The sequence below is a fragment of the Capsella rubella genome, unplaced genomic scaffold, assembly GCF_000375325.1.
Source record: "Capsella rubella cultivar Monte Gargano unplaced genomic scaffold, Caprub1_0 scaffold_6, whole genome shotgun sequence".
NCBI lineage: Eukaryota > Viridiplantae > Streptophyta > Magnoliopsida > Brassicales > Brassicaceae > Capsella > Capsella rubella.
Window position 1 is genome coordinate 537,132 of NW_006238918.1, and position 24,075 is coordinate 561,206.

At 37.0% G+C, this 24,075-nt stretch overlaps 9 protein-coding genes, 2 long non-coding RNA genes and 1 other non-coding gene across 13 annotated transcripts; 7 read left to right on the forward strand and 5 right to left on the reverse strand.

The window, feature by feature from the left end:
• Window positions 1–69: 69 nt before the first annotated feature.
• Window positions 70–1,707, forward strand: LOC17882248 (protein GPR107). Its single transcript, XM_006287718.2, has one exon. It carries the CDS (start codon window positions 197–199, stop codon window positions 1,505–1,507), a length of 1,311 nt encoding a protein of 436 aa, XP_006287780.1. The 5' UTR covers window positions 70–196; the 3' UTR covers window positions 1,508–1,707.
• Window positions 1,708–3,314: 1,607 nt separating this feature from the next.
• LOC17884582 lies at window positions 3,315–5,158 on the reverse strand. The gene has a single exon (XM_006288753.2). The coding sequence runs from the start codon at window positions 3,963–3,965 to the stop codon at window positions 3,480–3,482; it is 486 nt and encodes a 161-aa protein (XP_006288815.1). The 5' UTR covers window positions 3,966–5,158; the 3' UTR covers window positions 3,315–3,479.
• Window positions 5,159–5,868: 710 nt separating this feature from the next.
• LOC17883688 lies at window positions 5,869–7,935 on the forward strand. Of its 2 annotated transcripts, none has more exons than XM_023780995.1 (5): window positions 5,869–6,342; window positions 6,449–6,527; window positions 6,615–6,702; window positions 6,882–7,001; window positions 7,590–7,935. In XM_023780995.1, the coding sequence occupies exons 1-4, from the start codon at window positions 6,076–6,078 to the stop codon at window positions 6,976–6,978; spliced, it is 531 nt and encodes a 176-aa protein (XP_023636763.1). In that variant the 5' UTR covers window positions 5,869–6,075; the 3' UTR covers window positions 6,979–7,001; window positions 7,590–7,935. The 2 variants fall into 2 exon arrangements, with proteins under 2 accessions (XP_023636763.1, XP_006288557.2); XM_006288495.2 differs by having other exon boundaries at window positions 6,882–6,997.
• LOC17881770 lies at window positions 7,037–8,540 on the reverse strand. Its single transcript, XM_006286701.2, has 4 exons — window positions 8,400–8,540; window positions 7,911–8,089; window positions 7,623–7,818; window positions 7,037–7,520 (listed from the first exon to the last, which is right to left on the reverse strand). Exons 1-4 carry the CDS (start codon window positions 8,470–8,472, stop codon window positions 7,285–7,287), a joined length of 684 nt encoding a protein of 227 aa, XP_006286763.1. The 5' UTR covers window positions 8,473–8,540; the 3' UTR covers window positions 7,037–7,284.
• TRNAS-CGA lies at window positions 8,145–8,226 on the forward strand. The gene has a single exon. It is a non-coding gene; the product is annotated as a tRNA-Ser (tRNA).
• A 405-nt stretch (window positions 8,541–8,945) lies between the features above and the next one.
• On the forward strand, window positions 8,946–9,859 carry LOC17883520 (pathogenesis-related protein PRB1-3). Its single transcript, XM_006288652.2, has one exon. It carries the CDS (start codon window positions 9,214–9,216, stop codon window positions 9,793–9,795), a length of 582 nt encoding a protein of 193 aa, XP_006288714.1. The 5' UTR covers window positions 8,946–9,213; the 3' UTR covers window positions 9,796–9,859.
• A 210-nt stretch (window positions 9,860–10,069) lies between these two features.
• Window positions 10,070–12,130, forward strand: LOC17882619. Its single transcript, XM_006288531.2, has 6 exons — window positions 10,070–10,290; window positions 10,644–10,785; window positions 10,908–10,992; window positions 11,106–11,153; window positions 11,270–11,370; window positions 11,783–12,130. The coding sequence occupies exons 1-6, from the start codon at window positions 10,116–10,118 to the stop codon at window positions 11,913–11,915; spliced, it is 684 nt and encodes a 227-aa protein (XP_006288593.1). The 5' UTR covers window positions 10,070–10,115; the 3' UTR covers window positions 11,916–12,130.
• Window positions 12,131–13,706: 1,576 nt separating this feature from the next.
• LOC17883383 (E3 ubiquitin-protein ligase SGR9, amyloplastic) lies at window positions 13,707–14,851 on the forward strand. Its single transcript, XM_006288279.2, has one exon. The coding sequence runs from the start codon at window positions 13,773–13,775 to the stop codon at window positions 14,625–14,627; it is 855 nt and encodes a 284-aa protein (XP_006288341.2). The 5' UTR covers window positions 13,707–13,772; the 3' UTR covers window positions 14,628–14,851.
• Window positions 14,852–17,866: 3,015 nt separating this feature from the next.
• LOC111829935 lies at window positions 17,867–18,342 on the reverse strand. The gene is made up of 2 exons (XR_002833202.1): window positions 18,256–18,342; window positions 17,867–18,147 (listed from the first exon to the last, which is right to left on the reverse strand). It is a non-coding gene; the product is annotated as an uncharacterized LOC111829935 (long non-coding RNA).
• A 607-nt stretch (window positions 18,343–18,949) lies between these two features.
• On the forward strand, window positions 18,950–21,330 carry LOC17884110 (probable protein phosphatase 2C 67). The gene is made up of 4 exons (XM_023780198.1): window positions 18,950–19,369; window positions 19,460–19,821; window positions 19,969–20,205; window positions 20,299–21,330. Exons 1-4 carry the CDS (start codon window positions 18,952–18,954, stop codon window positions 20,518–20,520), a joined length of 1,239 nt encoding a protein of 412 aa, XP_023635966.1. The 5' UTR covers window positions 18,950–18,951; the 3' UTR covers window positions 20,521–21,330.
• Window positions 19,770–20,449, reverse strand: LOC111829936. The gene is made up of 3 exons (XR_002833203.1): window positions 20,371–20,449; window positions 20,109–20,245; window positions 19,770–19,845 (listed from the first exon to the last, which is right to left on the reverse strand). It is a non-coding gene; the product is annotated as an uncharacterized LOC111829936 (long non-coding RNA).
• LOC17881789 (protein MODIFIER OF SNC1 11) lies at window positions 20,826–23,096 on the reverse strand. Its single transcript, XM_023780199.1, has 6 exons — window positions 22,692–23,096; window positions 22,418–22,513; window positions 22,187–22,324; window positions 22,028–22,088; window positions 21,861–21,927; window positions 20,826–21,765 (listed from the first exon to the last, which is right to left on the reverse strand). Exons 1-5 carry the CDS (start codon window positions 23,015–23,017, stop codon window positions 21,898–21,900), a joined length of 651 nt encoding a protein of 216 aa, XP_023635967.1. The 5' UTR covers window positions 23,018–23,096; the 3' UTR covers window positions 20,826–21,765; window positions 21,861–21,897.
• Window positions 23,097–24,075: the final 979 nt, after the last annotated feature.

The window sequence follows — 24,075 nt, forward strand, 5'->3', positions numbered from 1 at the left end:
TAACAAAAAAAAAACTTTTAATGTTATCTATGAATACATTACCGAAGACTAAACCGAAGACTTTGACTTTTAGAATCAACGTCAACTTTTTTTTTTTTGTCAACAAATCAACGTCAACTAAACCGAAGATTGTGTATAGCATACAACGACGACGTCCACGAATTGTTTAGTAACGACTAAAGAGAGAGAAGCCGAAATGACCAGATTACCCTCTTTCGCCGCCGCTGTCGTCGTCTTCTTCCTACTCACCGCTGCTACTCTGACGGTAGCGGAGATAAAGTCTCTCGTTATCTCCGATGACTCTCGGCCGGTAATTCTCTTCGAGAAGTTCGGGTTTACTCAGACCGGTCATGTAACCGTCTCGATTAGCTCTGTATCAGTATCTTCTTCTCCGAGTACAGAGTCGTCGAAACTAGGGTTCTTACTTATATCGGAAGAATCGCTTCTTAAGATACTCTTCGAGATCCAGAGAAACCCTAGATTCTGCATCCTTGATTCCAACTACATCATCCATCTCTTCGCCTTCCGTAACCGGTCTCAGTTCGATCATTCCTATTCGATAACGTTCCCGAGCGAGTACTCTCTCTTCTTCGTGAATTGCGTACCGGAAAGTACAGTTTCGATGAAGATCCGAACGGAGATGTACAATCAAGATTCGGACGGGTCAAAGGTTTACTTACCGCCCGGTTCAACTCAGTTACCCGGTTTGTATCTCTTCTTCTCCCTTTGCTACTTGACTTTCTTGGGTCTCTGGCTCTGTTTCGGCTACAACAGCACGCAAAGGATCCACCTTTTTATGGCTGCTCTGCTTTTAGTGAAATCTCTGACTCTGATAAGTGCCGCTGTGTATCAACACTACGTGAAAGTCACAGGCACTGCTCATGGCTGGAACATTGTTTTCTACATTTTCCAATTCGTCAACGTCGTTCTGCTCTTCACGGTGATTGTTCTAATCGGAAACGGTTGGTCTTTCTTGCAACGGAAGCTACAAGGAAAAGAGAAGAAGCTGTTGATGATCGTTGTTCCGCTTCAGGTTTTAGCCAGCATTGCTTCGATTGTGATTGGAGAGACTGGACCTTTCATCGAGAATTGGGTGATTTGGAACCAGTTCTTCTTGCTCGCTGATACATCTTGCTGTTCCACGATTGTAATCGTTATGGTTAGGTCGATGTGTAGTACCCGAAGAGAGACATCAAAGAAACCCGATGGGAAAGCGGTTAAGAACTTAGCCAAGTTACCACTTTTTAGGAGATTCTACGTTTTGGTAATTGTGTATTTTTTCTTCACGAGGATCGTCGTCTTTGCTTTGAAGATTAAAGTGGATTATAAGTATCAGTGGGTGAGCAATGCAGCTGAGGAAATTGCAAGTCTTGCGTTTTGTAGTTTGATGTTCTATATGTTTACTAGGCCAATGGAGATGAATGTGGACTATCTTGATAGTGATGGTGAAGAAGAAGAAGAAGAAACTGCCGAGCTTTCCCTCAAGAAACAAGAGTTTGGGCTCTGATGAAACAATCTGCTTCTTGCTATGTGTGTGTTTTAAGTTTTAAACCTGTGATAAGGAGGAGTGTACCTTGCTCTCGTATACGGTAGCTTAAGGCCTAATTAGACCCTTTTTGTTAGTAAAGAAAGCCAGTATATCATGTGACATGTGGAACTTAATCTTTGTAAATTCGTAATTTTCTGTTGAATATACATACTCGTAAAGATTTTGTGCTGGCCAAAACTTTGGATTGACATTTTAACTTTTTTGTATTATTTATGGTCATGGACAGGCAAACACATCATAGTTCAGGATATATATTATCACTTGTTGTAAACCTAATTAATTAGTCTTCAAAATGTGGTCTAGGATCTTAGAGTACGTGGAAGTGAAATGATTATAATGATTACGTTTTGTAATCAAATCGTAAATTAATAATGAAGAAAGGGTTGAATAATAATAATAAGGCCCGACATATTGATCTCGATGAGTCTTGGAGCTTAAGCGTCAAGATTAAAGCATGCCTTGTTTCGTGTATGCCAATTTATAGTATTTATTGTTTTTTAGTGTTTTATTGTTCCAAGATTGTGTTTTGATTAGTCTACACGTATAAATATTGTAGAGAAATTAAGTATCGTGACACAAGAAAAAGGTGAACTATATTGTATTATCATCTTTTGTGGTCGTGATTATGTGTGGTTCACTAATTAAGTCCCCACTAATGATAACAGGCGTGATCTGAAATTTTGTGATAACTCCGTAGTTTTTTTTATGTTCGTTCCACTAAACTATTTATCATGCGGCGGCCTTCGTATAAGTGTGATCATTAACATGCGATCATTATTTTATATCATTAATATAGTTTATAGATTGTGTAAGCTAAATTCTGTAATGCGGTTTGGCGTTGATTTATTGACTCCTCCAATTCTACACATGTCGATGCCAAATTGCCAACTACTGTAGTAGTGCTATATATTGGTGGGAAACAATTTTTTTTATTGAATGAAATATCTTTTACCTTATAATCTTCAGAGACATTACAAGACTTTTTAAAATAAAGATGCCATTCTCTTATGTTCGTAATAGTATTCGATATTAGAAACACCAAAACTGATACAAATGGCTTTATGATGAGTTTAGACCAACATTATAGGGAGTTAAGATACCCCCACATTTTCAAAGAAAAGATCTTGCATAAGATCTTGCATAAAATTTTTCTTTGAAAATGTGGGGGTATCTTAGCTCCTAAGATACCCCCTATAATGTTGCCCTTATATCTATTTTTATGTCAAGATTTGAAAATATATTATTAATATGCATATATTCTTGTCACTCGTATGTATATGATCATCACTCTAGTAATTCCTTTAAACATTAAAAAGAAAAAGTTTTAAAACAAGATCTGGCTCTGGCTACGATTCTCTTCCTTTACAAGTGTTGAACAACTTTAGTAAATCCATGAGCATCCGATGCTTGAAATACCCCGCCTAATAGTTTCAATTTACCAATTTTGTTGTTTTTATTTGTGTGTAATCACTCATCAGAGACAAAATTTTATAGTTGTTTTTGTTTACTAAACTGATAACATTTGGAAAAATCATATCAATATGATGCAAGTAAGCAACCACGTACGATGTCACATGTTAATTAGCTTCCGTGATTTACTATCCAAAAAATTGTAAACATGTAGTAACCAAGATATAATATTTTAACATTTAACTTAAACTACCGGAGACTTTTTGTATTTTCTAAAATCCTGAACTATTAAAGAGAGAGGAAAAACAAAAAAAATACTCATGCACAATCATCTAATAAACTACAAATAACACCATAGAAAACCATGAAAATTCTGTATATTACAAGTTTAAATACAAACAAAATCAACTAAAAAGGAAGGGTTCAACAGATAACTCTTAAAACAAAGAAGAAAAAAAAACTCAAATCTTAATAATAAGTTTGATACAAAAAAATAAAAGAGTAATTAACTTATAACAACTTAGTTTGGATCAACAACATCTACGGTGGCAGAACAAGACAATAACCTTCGAAAAAACCTGAACAAAACAGAGCAAGCTTGTTCTTGTCGCTTCTTCCTTCTAACTCTCCTCTTCTCACCACGACGCCGCTTTGTACTCTCGACGTTGATGTCACTTTCCTTTTTACTCTTACGTCGAAACGACGCCGTGTCCTTAACCCTCCCTAGACACGACGTCTGCGTCGACGCCGACGTCACCTTCTCCGATTTGCTCTCATCATCGTCTTCCCTAGAGAAAGTGTAGCTCCGGAGATACATCTGCCGGCAAGATATGCTATCCACTACACGCGCCTCCGGTACGCCACCTCCACGACGTACGGAGCGAACGAACTCGGCGTCGGACTCGGGCCACTTATATAGATTCACGTAGGAGGCACGCACGGGACGAATCGGCACGCGCGGGTCATGTGCATCGTTGATGCAGCTGGAGATACACACAGAGTTCATTCTAAAGGTTTATTTTTGATATTTATTTTCTCCCCTCGGTTCTTCAGTATTGCGTATGTGTACTATATAGTAGAGATATTGGATTTTTGGGTTTTTAAAAAAAATAATAATAAAAAGGGTTTAATAAACGTGGATGAATAAGTGAAGCTTAGATTTGAAGAAAAGATAAGTGGGAAATTAAAGGAGAAATGTTGAGAGAGAGGATGATTAAGGAAGGGAGATGTTATTAATTATTTTTTTTTTACATAGAAGAGAGAGAACGAAAATGGCAAATATATGATAGAATTGGTGGTGGTCTGGTGGAGCTGGCAATGACTACATTTTAATTTGATTTTATAATCAAAGCAATATTTGTAAAATAAAAAATTCCATCCAAAAATGATTATATTTAGTGAACAATATCAATATCAATACACAATTGTTGTTTAAGCAATATTTCTAATTAATGAAAATGGTTGTTATGATTTGGTGTGATTAAAGTGAAAATTTTATAACTAAACTACTAACAACGATAGTTGATGTTAATCCTACATTTTCAGATGTAATTCAAGGATATTGTACATTAAAGAGTCGAAGACCAATCTTCATAGCCATCTCACCAAAATAGTATATTTAACTACATTCCTATATCAATCCAGCCCCACTGAAAACATTTTTGGTAGATAATTCTGAACGTGGTTACAATGCCAACGTCTAATAAGTGTTCATTCCATCAAAATATGATTGGCATGTAATATTTTTTATTTGTAGAAGAAAATAGACAATATACTTTGTAATGCAAATTTTGTTCAAATGATGCAAAATCATGGGCTTTCAACGAATCCATCTATATTCAATTCTTTTTGGTTTATATTGAATATTAGCGATTAACACCATCTACGATGTGGAATTCCGCAAATATTAGATAAAAATTGTAGTTTTAAGCAATGATGCATAGAAAATTATAACACTTCTTATCTAGTTTTTTTTATCAACAACATGATTAGCATAAAATTGCTAACCTTCCTACTAAAACGTGTCTATTTTTTTTTGTAGGTTGTTCTAATTGATGCAAAGATTTTTCTCATTAAAAATTCGAGAATCCATTTGCTAAATAACCTCCTCATACTTGATTAGGGGGTGTTATTGGATTCTAACTTATAAAGAATTTAGATGACTCTGCTAAAATCATAGATTGGATGATTTTAAGGGATTGTTTGAGAGTTTTATATAATATTGTTATTAGTTTTTTTAAAGTCTTGTAAAGTCTCTCAAACAATCTCTGTATTTATAAGATACTTTTCATGACTTTATTTTGTAAAGAAGAGTGTTTAAAATCATAAACCAATAACATAAAATTTCAATTCATTAACAATCATAGATTCTTTTGTTTTAATTGAATAACACAGAACTTTTAATGACTTTGTAAAACTCTGTATCCAATAACCCTATATTTATGAAGATTTTGAATGACTCTTTACAAATCAATAACTAATAACACCAAACTTTAAAAGAGTTTTATAAAATCTTGATTGAATAACAACAGATTCTACCTAACATCTAAAGTCATTAAAACTCCATATAACTCACAAACCAATAACACCCCCTTATTTTACTTTCACTTTCTTGGACCGTTGACAAATGTTGGTATGGGCTCATAGGAATGGGCCTTGAGCCTTTAAAATAGTTGAAATTACAAATCAATTGTTTTTAGGACAAAGAGAGTATCCTCGTATAGTAAAATACTACAATTTAGGAAGTGGAATGATCCACCACGATTCATCCGTGCTTAATTTGTAAGAAAAAATAAGATATACAGTATTTATGACCATACAAAATCGACCAATATTGAGTTAACTGTAAAATTCAGATGAAGCTGTTGTTGCATGTAAAATATAACATGGCTCTTATTTCATATCCCAGGTGTTCGACTGTTCGTACCGGATGCATCTTCGCAATTTGTGACTGAACCGGATAAAAGAAGGTTTGCGTCTGAACCGGATGCATCTTCACAATTTGCGGCTAGCTGAACCGGATAGAAAAATGTTTACTTCTCTTGCAGTCGTTTGCAATTTGTGTTCTTTTATCTGAAGAACATATCTTGTTTCTAAATTTGCGCCAAATTATAAAAATGTTTACTTCTCTTGCGTTTGCGACGGCACCAATTAGCACGACGATAGTCTCTGCCACAAGGCGGTCACAAGTTTCACAGCCTAAAGCTAAGAAAGCCAAGCCAGAGAATAAGCGGCCAATGACGACGTCGACGAGTGGTTTCTCCGGCAGAACGAAGGAATTGACTTGGCAGTGCGTCGAAGGTTGTGGAGCTTGCTGTAAGCTTGCCAAGGACTTCGCTTTTGCCACCCCTGATGAAATATTCGATGACCCTGATGATGTTGAGGTCTAATGTGTTTTCCACCCATCACTTGTTCGACGAAATTCCTCTGTCAGTGTTAAATTGTTAATGTATCATATTTTCGACGCTAAATATCTTATGTTTAATCCAGCTGTATCGAAGCATGATCGGAGATGATGGATGGTGCATAAACTACAACAAAGCTACACGCAAATGCTCCATTTATGCTGGTATCATTACTTTATTAGCTTATCAGATTGGTCTCTCTCTAATTCATCTGTTATGTTTTGAACGTTTTCTAACTTTCCTGAGTTCAGATCGTCCTTACTTTTGTCGGGTTGAGCCTGAGGTTTTCAAGTCACTCTATGGGATTGAAGAAAAGAAATTCAACAAGGAAGCTGTCAGGTAACATCTGTGATTCTCCTTGGTTGCATTATTCTTGTTCACCTATATCAAATGTGTGTATATATATATATCTTGTTTAGGGGATTCAGCTAATATCAACCTGCTAACACAACTAAAATGATCCTACAACTTGGAAGACATAAAAAACACTGTTTATTGTCTTTTTTTTTACGTTGCAGCTGCTGCATTGATACCATTAAGACGATTCATGGCCCTGATTCCAAAGAATTGGATAACTTCAATCGTGCCATCAGAAGTAGTCCGAGCTCGAGTTAATCGTCATATGAATTCAAAGGCAGGTACTGATTCAGTTCTTTTATTGGTAACACATACCTTAAAGTTCCCTATGCATTTGTGGATTAGAATATGTACAATAGCTTTCTCTGTTGAAACTTTTTGTGATTATTTTGTCTGATTTCTAAAATGTGGGGGAAAAGAAGCAAATACCAAAAACCAGATGGCCAAAAGCTAAGATTTCCTACTGTCAACCCTCTTCCCTAATATAAGCTGCAAAACTCATGAAACACCGAAAAGTCTCTGTTGTTCAGATAAATTGTGGACGAACCTGCTCAATACTATATATCATATCACAGGTTCAAGTCCAAGTTCATCTTCAGGTTCATCACTTTCCTCAAATAGCTGCATAAACCTAGCTTGATCTCGCTGCTTCTTCATCCTTTGCGAGTGCTTGAACGTAAAAACGCCTCCAACCACAACCAGAGTCGCACACAATATGCCTGCTACAATCGCTATCATGACTGTTATCCCGTTGTTTCCTTCCTCTTGGGGACTAGAACCCGTCGTTGCTTTAGAAGATACTGCATATCATTGCATTCAATTCATATATGTTACTTGTGATCATCATATCTTTTCGTTTCTTTTGACAGGAAACATAAACGTGGAAATTAGTTTTCACTCACTGGAGTCGAGCTTGGTGCAACCGTGGCAGACAAAAGTAGCATTAATCTCCTTTTCCTTAAAATGCATATAGATTTGGCTAGCAGAGAAATCAGAGGGACAAACTTCCCATTCATCGAACTCTTTGTCTGAGACAAGGCTGCCTTGCTCATAGATTCCGCATCGCTTACATTTTTCGCCACCAATTTCAGTCATAGGCTGTAATAATAAACATTGAAGAAACATGTAAGTTTCACAATCTTGAATCTTGTCTAATTGAAAGATGGTTGTAAAAGAGATTATGAACGAACCTGCCATGATTCTTGACCGCGGAAAGTGTACAAGACACCGGTTTTGGTAACATCTGGAAGAACAGTTTTGTTCTCTCCTTTGCACTGAAAGTAGACCGTGTGTTTGAGCTTGAACCAGTCGTGCTTTGTGAATATCTCAATGGTGTTGAGTGTGATAAATTGCGATCTAACAAAAAGTCCTGAAATGTGAAAAGAAACTATAAATATACTTGACTTTACATAGATGAACAATAAGTCGATATGTCCGAGTGGTTAAGGAGATTGACTCGAAATCAATTGGGCTTTGCCCGCGCAGGTTCGAATCCTGCTGTCGACGTTTTTATTTTTTTTATATATACAGAAAATTCCCGATTAAATTTATATTGCAAAGACGAGAACCCCTTTTTTCATGTTTTATTTTTTTTCTTGGGCTTTTTCATTTCCTCATGCAAATCTACACAATCGATCGATCATCTATGGAAAGTAAAAAAAAAACATAAGGAATTTCACCTGGAATCCACATGAGGATGAAGATGTACCAGAAAATAAGATTTCTCCAGATCAACGGATTCCGAATCGTCATTTCTTATTTAATTCTAATTGGATTCTTTTTTAAAAAACTTTCTTCCGTTTGGTTCTCTCTCTTTTTTTTTTCTTGTCAAAGAAATGATGAAAGAGAGGAAGACGAAGAAAGAACGAGAGAAAAAAGAGGTGGAACAATAGAGATCCACGTGCGTCTCACACCTTCCCTCTTAAATTCCCCAATTCACCCCACACCATATTTGTAACGTTCGTATCAAAAAGTGACTAAACATCTCTTATACAAGAGACATAAACTAAGTTTTCTTAACTTTTCTTAGCTTTTTTTACCTTAAGATTTATTTAAAAACCCCTTGTTAATGATGGTCTAATACACCTAAGTTATATATTTACACATTGAAACATCTGAAAATCCCGTAAAATAATTTGATTATATATAGTTTCTTAAGAATTCTAAAGATTATTTTTCCAGGTTCATTTAGTTAAAATCTGAATTATAAAACCATTCTTTTTGGTCAAAACGAACAAAGTCAACTCAGCTTACATTATGTAATGGCCGTTTTACTTTTCAACAAATTAAGAAAATACAACCAAAAGAAAAAAAAACTGGAAAACGAACAGATGAGAGAGGATGGAGGAGACACAACCTGTCAAAGCTTGTCAGAAAATCAACTAACCGAATAATCAATGTTCATAAGTAAAAAATAAATCCACAGAAACAGAGGTTTTTGTTTTGTTTTTGAGTACGAGAAAAACGAAGACGACGACTACGACGAAGAGAGAGATGTCGTCGTCTTCGTTACCTCATCCGCTTTTTTGTCTCTCCATCTCTTCTCTTCTCCTCCTCCTCCTTCTAATCCAATCCGCCGCCGGGACTCTCTTGCCGGGCAACAAAGCCGCAGCCTCACGTGTGACTTACAGAAGAAAGAGGATGACGCAATCGGCGCAGTTCGTACTCGCACATAACGCAGCGCGTGGAACTTCAGGCGTCTCGAGTCTCAAATGGGATAAAGGCTTGGCCCGTTTCGCTTCTGATTGGGCCAAACAACGTAAAGCGGATTGTAAAATGACCCATTCAGGTGGGCCTTACGGAGAGAACATATTCTGGCACCAAAATAGTGAGAAGTGGTCGCCAAAGAGAGTCGTTGCTAAATGGATGCAGGAGGGTTTTAACTACGATCGGACGACTAATTCGTGCAAGCTTGGTGAGATGTGCGGTCATTATACGCAGATCGTTTGGCGTACAACCACAGCCGTTGGATGCGCACGTGAGAAGTGCGATAACAACCGTGGATTCTTAGTGGTTTGCGAGTATTCGCCTTCGGGGAATTACGAAGGCGAAAGTCCTTTTGACATGCCTAAATAACATTGAAATTTATACAATATTTGATTGATATATTATTGTTTACTCTAAATTGAAAGTGAAAAAGTTTTTCCTGCCCTAATAATAATGATGGTCAAGTTTTTTTCTTTTATCTTCTCCTAAATGTAATATGGACTATGTTAATGTTCAAATTTATGGGCTTAGATCTTTTTCAATTACTATGTGGGCTTTTGATATTCATATATTTTAACTATGTGAAACGCTGTCGTTTTTGGCTTAAGTAATGTAATTTCGAATCTTCAATTGTATCCGTCATCGTCACTCACTGTGGAGAAAAACCCTAAAACATTTTCCGGTGAGAAATGAGTATCATCCGTAGCGCGATCAGATCGGGTTTGTGTCTCCGGCAGTCGAATCATGTAATTAGCGGTAGCTCTCTTCTATTTCTTCAGGATTGGAGGAAATGCCTATCTACCGCAACGGAGCAGCCTCCTTCCTCCCCGTTACCACCGCCTCCGGGAGGTTCTCCGGGAGAAGGTTTTCTTTTATTTTTTCCCCTTCCATGTATTTATTCTATCTTTGAGTGTATTTCTCCAATTTGTGAGGATAAAGACCTTAGATCACAGATTGCAGACTTTGATTTGCTTGGAGTGAGTATATCTGAAGCTGATGTTGAAAGTGATAGTTTCTGATTTTGACCACAGAGGCTATTATCGAATTTTTAATCCAAAAAAGGGAACGGTTTGTTTAAATTGATATAATATAGAGCGTAGAAGGATTCTGGATTGTTATGGTTTTGTGACTTTAGCTCATTATGAAGTGTGTGCACCATGATTGTCTTCTTTATTTTGGTAAAGCATGTTCCTTGATCGTGTTTTTGTTCTTTCCAGGGAGGTTTTATGGGAAATTTTCAGGCTTTTCAAAACATGCTCTGAAGACTGATATCATGAACGTACTCGAAGGCTGCAATGTGACACCAGATGATCTCAAATTCAACTATCTGCGTGGTGGAAACTTAACTCCTGCCGCAGTGTAAGTATTACGCTTATTAATTCTCCCTGGATTGTTGCAAGTTTTATTTTGGAAGCGGGAAATTTGGTTCCAAACTAACTACTTTCATTTCTTCTTCATCCTCGACAATGTTGGTATATCAGTTTTGTCCAGTTTCCTTCCCTTTCCGCATATGATAGAGGACTGCGGAATATCGCAAAGAAAGGAAAGCTATATAGATTAGAAAGGGTAATCCTTCTACAAATTATAGAGTCCGTGTTTATTACCATTTTACAAATGAAGAAAGTCCTCATATGATAGACGACTATTTAATCCTGAGTTGATTCCTTGTCTATAATTAGGCTGCTCGTTCTCAGTGGGATCCAATTGTCCCTTATGAGGGGAAAGTGGTAAGCTATATTTTCTGTCATAACTGGTGGTTTATCGAGGTCTTTCTCAGATGACTGGTCTGAGATGAATTGTAATTGGTACTGATTAATGTCTTATGAGATTTTATATTGTTTAGGTTGCACTACATGGGCTTCCGGTGAATGCTATAACAGATGACATAGATAGGTTCTTATCTGGCTGTCTCTATTATCCTGGATCCATCCAGTTCCTCACAGTGTGAGTAATCTCTTTCTTATGTTCTTTGGCTTTAACTCTAGCCCTTTTGATTAGCCGTTAGTCTACCTGGAGTCTTGCAAACCAATGCTCTTCTGTTTGTTTAATCAGTTACAATGATTTTTATGTACTTTTCGGTTAATCATATTACACACTAGTAAAAGCAATATATATTTATGTTAATAGTACAAATGTAAAATGAGTTTCTCTGGGAATTATGAGAGGAGTGACATAACACCTACTCTGGACTGTCATCATTTTTTGTTTACTTGAGTACGACATGTGACATTTTGTCATCTTCTTTGATACACGATATCTACAGATCTTTGTGCTCTATAACCCTGTTGCAGTGATTTCTAGATTACCGATAAAATAAGGACATGAAACTATTTTAATGTCTTCTTTCACCATGCAGTCAAGGACTGGGAACTTCAAAGAGGGTGGCGTTGGTGCGTTTCACGTCACAGACACAGGCAATGAACGCATACATTACAAAGAACAGGAACTTCCTTCTCAACCAACGAATCACATTGCAAGTTCTGCAGTAATTTCTTAGTTCCTCATTCTATTCTGGTGGTGTAATACAATGGTAAGAAATCCAAAGCGCATTTTTTGTGCCTTTACTGTTGGGATGTTCTAGGTCGATTTGATTATCAAAAATTTCTATCTGCAGACATCTTGATGCTAGAAAAACTATTGTTGTCTCTCTTCCCTGGCTCAGTTTGAAGTTCATGAATAAAAAAATGCATGTGGCTTAGTAGTAGCAGAAAGTCTCAGATAAGCAAAATGTTAAATTGTGAAGTATGTGATCGTTCTTTCTTTCCTGTATTTTGACTAAAGCTGTTATCTTCGGATGCCCATGTGATGAAGTGATCCGTCTTGCTTTTAAAAAGTGAATGACTTTGTACTATAAGGGTTTGGTGGGGGCACACCACATTCTTCACTAGTGCAATAGAAATCGAGCACAGTAGAATAATAGAATGAATTTTAATATTGTTTACTCGCTTTTCTCTAATGGGTCATCTTTACTTGTCATTGAAGCATCTTGCCATCATATCTTCTCACTTCTCACGGTAACCAATCTTTCTTCATGAGTCCCTTTGGTTGCGTAGAAGATTTGATGCATTATTAAATTTGTGGGTTTTATGATTGTACGTACTTTTGATATGCTTATAATCAAGATGTTCTTCGCATCGGTATCGGTACTAGTGAGATTTCAATAAACTCAATGGCCAAACCTCTCTAGTAGCTATATATAAATCAAAATTGACGAGTTAATTTTTGTTCTAGTGGGTAAGTTTTCTTCGGAGTGAGGTAAGAGCACAGTCATTGAAGACTTTTCAGTTTTGATGTCCACCAAAATCTTGTTTAGGGATTTGTGAGACATGAGAGTTTGTGAAAGTGTGGACAACACACCGGGACAAATGCATAGAGACTAGAGTTATAGGATGGTGTGGTCATGTGAATTATTAATCTTTTCAACACTGTTTCTTGAAGACAACAGTTGAAAATTAGAAGAAGCGATGGATTTAGCCAATCTTTTTGTTATTGATATCGTGTATAGTTTCGACTTGTGATCATCTTCCTCTTGTTTTGTTGCTTTTGTTTGGTCATATACACCAATAAGAGAAAGATCTCTTTGTCCTAAACAAACAACATGAGTTCGGTAAATAATCTTATCTGAATATTTGGTATGAATGATGGGTTTTTTTGGGTTTGTGCTTCGTGTGATTTTGTGTTGTGAAAGTAGACAAATTCGATATGGACAAGTAGATTTGTATAAACAAGCCTATCCGAATCCTTACTATACTCCACAGACTCTTGTCTGGTCCCATTAACTAGCTTCACTTCACATGATCGAAACTCTTGATCAACTTTGATAAATGTAACTAGTTTGGTTTAGATTGTGGAGCTAGTAAGTAATAAGTAGTAACATAACAAAAGATATACAAGTTTAATAAATTTCTACACATAACCTTCCAAACAAATTCTTCGAAATTTTCTATTTCCAAGATATTTATTAGTTAGAAGTGAAATGAAATACTTTTTAATTGTATAAAGTTTTTGCAAGCTAATTATGTCTGTCACCAACAGTAGCAAAAGTGTTGTTAAGCTTTTGCCAACTCTTCTCCATTCATTGCTTCTACACCTTTATTCTCCCAATCTCATATTTACATCTATCGATTAAATGAAAACCAAAACAAGCAAAGCCGACAACAATCTCTTTTGTACCACACCCTATTTGTTTTTTCCTTAATAAGAAAAAGTCATAATATATTTTTATTATTACTTTCACCAAACTCTCCTAATGACTTCATACATGTATGTATATAAGCAAAAGATTCATCAAAAAAAAAAGTGAAAGTGTCAAAGAGAAGTGCGAAACGAAGCACGCAAGATCCAATATGGAAGAAGATAACACCACGATCGTCATGGCGTCACTCTCTACTCTCTCTTCTTCACTCCTCACAAATCTCACTCACTCCATTCTCTCTATCTCCCACCACCATCGCCGCCGTCTCGCCTCCGTCCTATCTTCTCCGACCCTTTTCTCACTCACTCTCCGCCACCTCCTCTCTCTATCTCTCCCAGACAAAACCCACCTCATCGCCAACCACCTCCTCTCACTCCTCCACCCTCTTCTCATCCACCTTAAACACAACTCTCTCACCTCCTCCGCCACCACCATGAAGCTCCGGGACCTCGACGCAGTGGTCCTCCTCCTCTTTCTCTGCGAAACCCACCAGCTAAATCCAGACGCCCTAGAAGCTTCCGCCGATAATTGGCGGGAAATCCTCGGCAACATGTGCGCTAATACCATGCTAAGTAATAATTCAGGTCTCTGGACATGCGATGCCGGAATATTGATGCCGTACATAGAAACCCTAGTTAGATGCAAAAGATTCGTCGACATAATGGGAGGCCACAACCATATCCGCCGGGGAGATCAGAAACAAGGCTACGAAGTTCCAGCGGCTAGAGCTGCAGTGGTAGCGTTACGAGCGGTTGAGGTATTCAAAGACGACGACGACGCCGGAGAAGTAGAATGCGTGATATGCAAGGAAGAGATGAGCGAAGGGAGAGACGTTTGCGAAATGCCATGTCAGCATTTGTTTCACTGGAAGTGTATATTGCCATGGCTAAGCAAGAAGAACACGTGTCCTTTCTGTAGGTTTCAACTCCCCACCGACGATGTCTTCTCTGAGATCCAACGGTTGTGGGAGACCCTCGTCAAGCGCAGCGACTCACACGTGGCGTGATCTCAGCTCGCGGTGATGCGTACATAAACATGTGTAAGCACAAGTAACAGAAGCGTGTGTACATCGTTATCTAATGCTGTTATAGATAGGAATGTTTGGGCCGTTTATATATATATAGAAACTTTGGACCTGATAGAGAGACACATGTGGTTATAAAACTCCCCAGGGCTTTTGTTTTTCTTTTTCAGGTTTAAGTTATTAAATAAATTTTTTAGTAAGACGAATTTCGTGTATTTATTGTCATAGAATTTTAATTGACATATAAAAGATTTTTTTTTTTTTGCTTCATGTATTAGCGATTTATCATTGGATTTTTTTTTTTCTGTTGACAGAATATTAGCAGCATTAGTTTCAAATATAGTACAAAGCTAAAGAAGAAAAATATCCATGTTCTATAGTCCATTGATGTAAAATAAAAATAAGAAAGGAAAAAACGAATATAGTCGTACGTAATTTGTTACCATATCGTATTACTTTCAAGACTCGCTCCAACTCATAAAAAGGCTAATGGGCCTGTGTATATATATTCGAGCTCTCTGAATTTGGGCCTTACGCAACTAATACAGGCTCTTTTGTTGTCTTTTCATTTCCTGGGCCTACTGCTAACGGTTTTTCAAAACTACGCTGATCTTTTCTTTTATATACGACTTGATATAATCAAATAAGGAAGATATCTACTAATATAGCCGTCAATTAAATAGAGTTGATCAAAATGTCATGTGCAAGTGCAACTACTCTATAGTGAAAAGTCATGAAGAAAAAAGTTTTTTTTAAAAAAAAATATTTGAAGTGAATTATTGTCAACATGCAACACAAACGTAACAAATAATTTTAAAACACAAAAACCATCGATATAGTTATAAAACTGAAATTGTGGATTTTAAAACGACAATTTTAAAATAGAAGGTCTTTTGAATAAAGAGAAATGTTTTTAATGATCGGATATTATCTAAATTAGAAGAAACAGAGAGTTCCAATATTATCGTGGTCTGAGTTCGCGATTCCACAAATTTCATGTAGCTTTAATATTATCATAAGGTAAATTAATTATACACACATATATATAGTAAATACATGCTGCAGAGATTTTACGTACGTAAGAGCTATATTTTTACGTTAATTATAGAAAAAATGCAAAAAACGATAATGATGGATAGTAAGTTGCAAGCTAAGATATATGAGAGAATCTAATAAACAAGAAAGTACAAAATCAAAGTGATAATAGTACGTCCAGATACAATTGCAACTAGCTAGATAACAAAATAAGGAAAAATATAATATTGTATATATATAAAACTTTTATTTAAGTTAATATCGTAATGTGATGAGATGATAAACAAAGTAGTACTACGACAATACGAAGAACACTAGTTAGTAGATAGATAGTGTTGTGATAATATGTCAAGGTTTGGTTAGACCAGACAATATGGGACCTTCACGATGTCTGTCTCATGTTTCCTGCATGCCATGCAATTCTATTTACTCTCTTCTTCTTCTCTACGTACGTGCCCACGTCTCCACTTTTATACATATTTTCTAATTATTTATATGATCTTATCAATCAAACTTAAAAGTATAGGTTAATTAGTTCGCAGGCTAAAATTGGATTTGGATCGTTTTTTTATTCCTTATATATAAATTACATGTTGGTACGATTAATCACATATAATTAGCGTTTAAGATTCTTTTCCTAAAAGGTATAGGTAGGTTCAGTTTACTTGTAACCTAGGTTTCTCGAAAGATGAGATGTACTTAAATGCTCGTTTATTATACTCCAAATTATATAAAGATAACATCAGAAAGGTTTTCAAAATCAGAGACAGTGTCGATGCGAGTGCATTCTATTTTCTTATTTTAATTGATGATTTTATAATCGAAAACCAAATAATTCTTAATTTATTTGATATTTATCCAAATTAAAAAGACAAAAAAATACAAATTATATACATCCAACGGGGTACGAATGTGATTTTTTCATTCTTTTTCCATATAACGATCTTATATTTGAAGCATGCGATGGAATTTTTGTAGTAGAAGCAATTATATTCAATATCCATAGATATCGTGATAATCGATGTAGTTATTACGATATTTAGTTGATATTGATATTTAGTTCATTACGATATAGTTGATACATGTTGTTCCTCTATAGTGTGGGAGAATACCGAATTAATCGCACATTCTATCCAAGATTAAACCTCTGTAAACAAAACATATGATACTTGATATACTAAACTTACAAGTTAGTCAAGAGAAGTACGTTTATAACAATGTCTTAATGAATGTTGAATAAAACAAATGGTAAGCTAACCATCTGAAACAATGCAATAGAAAACAAAGCTAAGTAGTAAGGCAAGCTAAAGAGATAGACTGACATCCATGCTCCCTCAACCAAAAGACAAAACACAGTGCATCAATGGCCCAGCTGTCACACACAACTCCTCTTCTTTTGTTTTCTTTTTTAATATTGAGACTTGTTTTATTTTCTATTTTTTTTTAAGTATATTCTCTTCTTAACTTGTTTAATCAAAACCGAGACTGATGATGAAGTTGTTCAATCGTAATAAAGATAAGAAATTAATCAGGGATTGAAAGCACATGAAAATACACTGTACTGCGATGGTGCATTCAAGGACCCTTTTCAATACGTTCCAAGGCCACATGTGTTTCTCACAACCATTGGTTTCAATATTTAATCGGTCCATATATATGAATTGGAAAGTTATTTGTTATGCTATAAGAGAAAATGTACCTGGACCATATTTTCTATTTTGTATTAGACTATCTTCACGTGATTTTCCTACTCTCTTGATTTGACTTTAGATCTATGGCATCAACAAACTTAATCTAATTATGCGTCAAGTCACACGATCTAGCCGACACCATTTGATGTTATTGCTCTTGTCGAACTAGTGGAACCGTCATGTGTAAAATCAAATATCAGCAAGCAATGAATGAACCCCCTTTGACATAAATCGATTAGCAAGTGGAACTAAACACGGATTAAACCTAAAATCTCTACTGTTAAATCTCTAGTTATAGTTCTACCATAATGGGAAACTTTCAAAGTAAATCATCTTGTGTGTTTTTATATACTTTGTTCAAAGATCGGATTAGGGAAGCCTAACTTTTGTTGTCTCAAAAGATTTTATGGTAGAAGGAAAAAACAGAACAAGTGGACGTGGAAGTTGTGCAACCCACTTGTTGAATTCTGAATTTCGAAGCACAACACAAAGGTATAGATGACGAAAAACGAAAACTCAAATCTAACTTCGACATATATATGTATGTATTAGATAATGTAACACCACGTTAGTGTAATTGGTCTATCAACACACGACAGTGGTTCTCTCTACCGTAACATCAAATCTGTGGATCCTTATGAACAGAGAAAAACGAGGAGGGGCAGAGGAAGGCCAATGAGGGTCATGCAAAAATGGAACTTAGGAAAAGGACCAAAAAGATCCATCCTCTTTGGAAAATTCATTTCAACCCCATATTCCATGAATTAAATTTCGATCTGAATCTCACAAACAAGTAAAGAGATCAGCTTTTGATAACATTTAAAGGAAAGGAAAAAAAAAAATAAAGTAAAAAAGAAGACAAGAGACTGAGAAAAGGGCAAAACCTGTAGGGGTTAAGACAGCTAAGAGTGTTCCTCAGTCGCCCCACAAATGTCTTCTCTCCTCTCTCTTCAGTCTTTCTCAGCTCTCAAATCTTTAAATGGTTCCAAGTTCAATGCTCCAAAAACCCACGCCCACACATGCATCCTATGACCTTTCCTTTTCTATCCATTTTCTTCCCACAAATTTACCAATTCAATTTACAAGATAATGAGGTATAGAGTCACTAACAACCAAACAAACAATGTGAAACAGACATTTACATGGGAAACTACTATACTTACAAGTCATAAAATCATATTAATTTATTCATACCCTGATTCTATTCTATATGTACAAGTGTTTTCCTCTAGTCTAGTTGTGAAATGAACTGGCTGTGGACATTCTTGCTTTCTAAGTTTACAAAGATTAACCTCTAAAAGAAACCAAAAATACTACGGGCATGATATAAATATATCAGAAAGTAGAAAAGAATATGACAGCTTTTAAGTTAACCCTACTAAGACAGAGGTTCATCATGGAACAGTAAAGAGGAGAATCTCTGAATATCCACTTTAAACTACTGCCCTCTTGTCTTAACTCTCAGGATCATTTAATTTTTTTCAGTTATTTTGACCCATACCTTTTTGGCCTCTTTCCCTTGTTTCCAACACCTTCACACTTACTCTAGGGCTTCCACGGCTATATATATATATATATATATGTGTGGTCCTTTCCTTAAACTTGAAACTCATAATTCACAACCAGCATCACTGTTACTACTTGTTATCCGTATAGTTTTCTTTGTTTATACTACGATATTGCTCGAAGATTACATACCTGGGAAGATGGTTAAACCCTGTTGGAGATTAGGTGCCAGTATGGAGAGAAGTAAGATCAATCCCACAAAGATTGATGGCTTGACATGGTATAAAGATCTTGGCCTTCACACCTTTGGAGAGTTTTCGATGGCAATGATCCAAGCCAACAGTGTGATGGAGGATCAGTGCCAGATCGAATCAGGGCCACTGACATTCAACAATCCGACAGTTCAAGGCACGTTTGTTGGAGTCTATGATGGCCATGGAGGTCCAGAGGCTTCCAGATTCATTGCAGACAACATCTTCCCCAAGTTAAAAAGTAAGACACCCCCATTCTCATTCTTTATTTATTCATTCTTGAATATGTCAGATTGTCAGGCATACTAACACTCATGTCTCACATGAACAGAATTTGCCTCTGAGGGTAGGGAGATTTCAGAGCAGGTAATCAGCAAAACCTTTGCAGAGACGGACATAGATTTTCTCAACACAGTGAAGAAGCAATGGCCCACGAACCCACAGATGGCATCAGTGGGGTCTTGTTGCTTGGCAGGAGTGATATGCAATGGATTGGTGTATATTGCAAACGTGGGAGATTCCAGAGCTGTGCTTGGCAGATCTGAGAGAGGTGGAGTGAGAGCTGTTCAATTATCGGTAGAGCACAATGCCAATCTAGAGTCTGCAAGGCAAGAGCTATGGTCAATGCATCCTAATGACCCCAACATTCTTGTGATGAAGCATCGGATGTGGCGTGTGAAAGGCGTCATCCAGGTAAACATTCACACATGTGAAAACCTGCACATAGATATGTCTCTTCAGTTTCTATGACATACACAAGCTTAAGGAAATCATCTATCTTAGCCACATATTGTTAAGGATGTAAAACTTAGTAGCAACTGTGTTATGACCTTTGACCAGGTAACAAGATCCATAGGTGACGCATACCTCAAAAGAGCAGAGTTCAACAGAGAACCTTTGCTGCCCAAATACAGACTAGCAGAACATTTCACTAAACCAATCCTTAGTGCGGATCCATCCGTCACCGTCACTCGGCTTACCTCAAAAGACGAGTTTATGATTCTTGGTTCAGATGGGCTTTGGGAGCATCTTAGCAACCAGGAAGCTGTTGATATCGTACATAATTCTCCGCGCCAAGTAAGTTCAATGCCTAGACCATAGCTAACGGGTTACATGTCTGTTGCACAATGAGCACACAAGAATTATTTGTTAATACCTTCATGTTCTCAGGGAATAGCAAGGAGACTACTCAAAGCTGCCTTAAAGGAAGCAGCAAAGAAAAGAGAGATGAGATACACAGACCTAAAAGAGATCCATCCTGGTGTCAGAAGGCATTTCCACGACGATATAACCGTTATTGTGATCTATCTCAACCCCGAACCAGTCAACACCAATGCGTGGGCTTCTCCTCTGTCAATTAGAGGGGGGTACCCAATGCATTCATCGTCATGAACAATTCTTGTAGCAACAACTCTTCCTATGTCAAGGGAAATAAATTGGAGCCAGGGTCAAAGACGAACAAGTAGTATAGCTAGAACGTTATCAAATTTATGAGAGCTCTGATATATTTTCATTAAGAAAATGATGAATTCTCATGTCCCCTGTATGCAAATTATACACGAGGGTACCTTATATATAAGATCATCAATGCCAATGATGCTAAAAATTCGAACGGAAATTACGTTGCAGCATATTGGCCTACTGTGAGTCTATACCACAAAATAACAGGTGTGAATACAAAGAAAATTAAAAATAAGTATCAAAACTAAACATTACATTCCCCTTTATAAAAGTTTTCTGGCGCTTCATTCAAAATTATCAGAAAGCAAGTATCAACAAAGTTTTATCTAAACTATTACAGAAACAAAAGAGGTTGTGTAGCAACAGAAAGCCAAACAAAGTTCCAGTCCAGCGAACATAGATTCATAATCTGAGGCTCTCTTTTCTTCACTGCCATAGAGACCGGAGAAATGGAAACCAACACGTACCTCTATAGTTCTAATAATGTCTTAAATGACAAAGGAATTCTGAAGTAGCAGCTTGAGATGTCATGAAAATAAGCAACCAAAAAACGATTCAAGGTTATGGGATCCATTTAGCATGCATTATTCGCAATCAAGCACACAACAGCAGTAAACCAGCTAACTTTAGTAACCACTGACTATGATAAAATAGACTTATTGTTTCAAGAAGACGAATTGGCACAACTCCAGTAATCAACACTTACAATTTATAAATAGCCTTCAACACACCAAAAAAAAACTCTTTCCTTAACTATTTGCTGCATGCGATAAAGATTATCTATTGCTGCTGTTGTGCTTGATACGAATATGCAATATTAAAAGGACCATCCACAGATATTTAAATGAAATCAAAATGTTACCAAAGCTATACTTACCACTTCAAGAACCTGCAACATGGAAAAGGTCAATACCAGCCACTTCAGAATTCCTAGGTCCTAACACATTAATAATTGCCATTTTAAGACAATCAGAACTATAGGTTACTTGTTGGTTTCTCAAGATCTCATTTGGTGACAGCTTGGCTTCCGTCCATCTGAGCGAACGAGAGACCGCAAAACCTTCCTCCACGACCAAACTTTGAACTTCTTAAATACACACACGGAGACTTCTAATTCAGAAATAAAGAGAGAATGAAGCAGCCAGAGAGGGAAATCATAAAACGCTAGTACACTACCTGCCAAAACCAAAGATTGAGAAGTCAGATACGAGAAAGAAACTAGGTACCAGCAAGATTTTGCAATGCAATAAGAATTATATCGAGAAACCCACCTAACTACAAAGACAAACGATACTTTATTCAGGAACCTTAGGCAGCGTTGCCTGATACAGCTGCCTCCTGATGAAACAAAGAGTTAAACAGGAGATACCATTAGCCTCACTATTAATTCTCTCATGCTAACAGATAGGAGAAATAACAGAAGTTAAAGGCCGTTTACCTTGCCAATATTTTGCTTTCCAGGTAAATCTGAAGATGAATCCGAAGCCTCTTTTGAAAACCTAAAGACGGATAATTCACAAACAACATAATCAATTACTGAAAACAAATAGCACACTACTCCGGTGATAAACAGAATTTGGGCTGCATAGAAAAGTACCTCAATGCTCTAGCTTTGCGTTTATCTTCTTCAGCCGAATCAACTTTAGTCTCTTTCCCAAAACGTTCTAGCCTAGCTTTCTTCTTTGCCTCTTCCTCAGTGTTACCAACAGTAGGGGTTGCAGCAGAAACCCCAAACCTGTTCGAGATAGAAAGTGAGTATGAAACTCATATTCCTTTAAAAACCAAGAATTAACAAACTATCAAGCACAAAGAAAGCATAGTGAAATACCTATCAGCTCTAGCCTTTCGCTTCAATTCCTCAGCTTTCTTCGTTCCCTCAGTGCCATTCACCGCTACTGCTGCTGCTGCTGCCACAGTTCCAAACCTGCATCGAGGGTGAAATCCGTATCAATGTCGCCGACATAGGTATGAGAATACGCGTACTAATGTTTAAGAAAGAATAGCAAATTCTCAAACAAGTAAACGAACATCGCTCCGAAACCCTAGTTTTGGCAAATCACTAGATACGGTGGAATCAAGAGAATACAGTTTGAAACTCTTACCTCTCAGCACGAGAATTGCGCTTCTCCTCTTCGGTAAGCTTCACAGAAACCCCAAACCTCTCAGCACGTCGAATCTTCTTCTGAATATCATCGACCGGAGAGATATCCCCAGCAATCGACCCAATAGCATTAGAGTCAGCTTCGTCCTTCTTCTCAGCAGAAACATCACCGGAATCAGAGAAACCCTTAACTTCTCCGTCGAGAAACTCATCAGTACGATCTGGCTCCACAGTGTTGAGGTCTACAATTTTCGTAGGCTTATCACCAGTAGAAAGCCCTTTGCCATTCTCAATCGTAGCCGTGACCTTGTCTCCATTGCTCGCCATGGAATCGTAGCTCCGTTCGAAATACGCTCTTAGGGAGAGATAGAGAGATTCGTGAGATTTTTTTTATTTTTTTTTTGTGTTTAGCGATTAAGCCTGAAGAATAGGGTTAAAGATGAACAGTCAGGGTGGTTTTAAAGCCCTGGAATGAAGGGCAAAATCGTCTTAAATAATAATGGACTAGATTGGATCTAAAATAGTCCGATCCATTAGGCATTTAGCCCATCCGAATTTGGGCCAATATGGTCTACTTAATAACATCACTTGGCTCATAAGAAACGAAGAGAGAATAGCAAACCCTAATTTGCGATCATGTCGCCGAAATTGAGATATGTCCTTGCGGAGTTACAAGGGAAATCGAATGGAGGCGGAGAAAAAGTTACTTTCCCTGGCCTCAGTACATTGTTTACGTTTTATTCGTAGAAGAAGCTTGGTTTGGGCACGTGGCTTGTAGCTGCAAGTATGAGATTGCCTCTTGGGGATCGCTTAGGTTCTAGATTACCATGGGTGTCTCAACTTGAGGAGATTCAGGAGAAGCGGCAAGAATTAAGGCGGAAGCGTGAGGAACTTGAATGGGAAAGGATAGCAGCGATATGTGATCTCAGACGAAAATCTTAGTATACTTGTTCCTTGCTTTGTTGCACTTTCTCTTAACGGCGCTGGATCAACGTAACAAGCGCGCACTTCTAATAGATATAAAAGCCGTTTTCTTGGTATTAATGCTGATCAAAGCATGCATGTCGTAGTCTCGTAGATGTGTGTTTAGTGTAGATGGGAGAATGTTTTTGCGGACCTCACCTACTTTTTTTTTTGGTAAAGACCTCACCTACTTTTGTTTGGTCGTTTTATATGCTGCAAACAACAAAAATATCTCTGAATTAACTTTCTCTAATTAATCTAATTATTCTATGGCTGTGTGAACGATGACCCATTTGAATATAAAAAGTCTTCTTACAAGAAAAAAATGAATACAAGTATGAAGAACGCTTGCTGGTCAAGTGTTCTTCACACAACAACAAGTATGAAGACCGTTTAGAAGAAGAAGTAAAGGAGATCTTTGA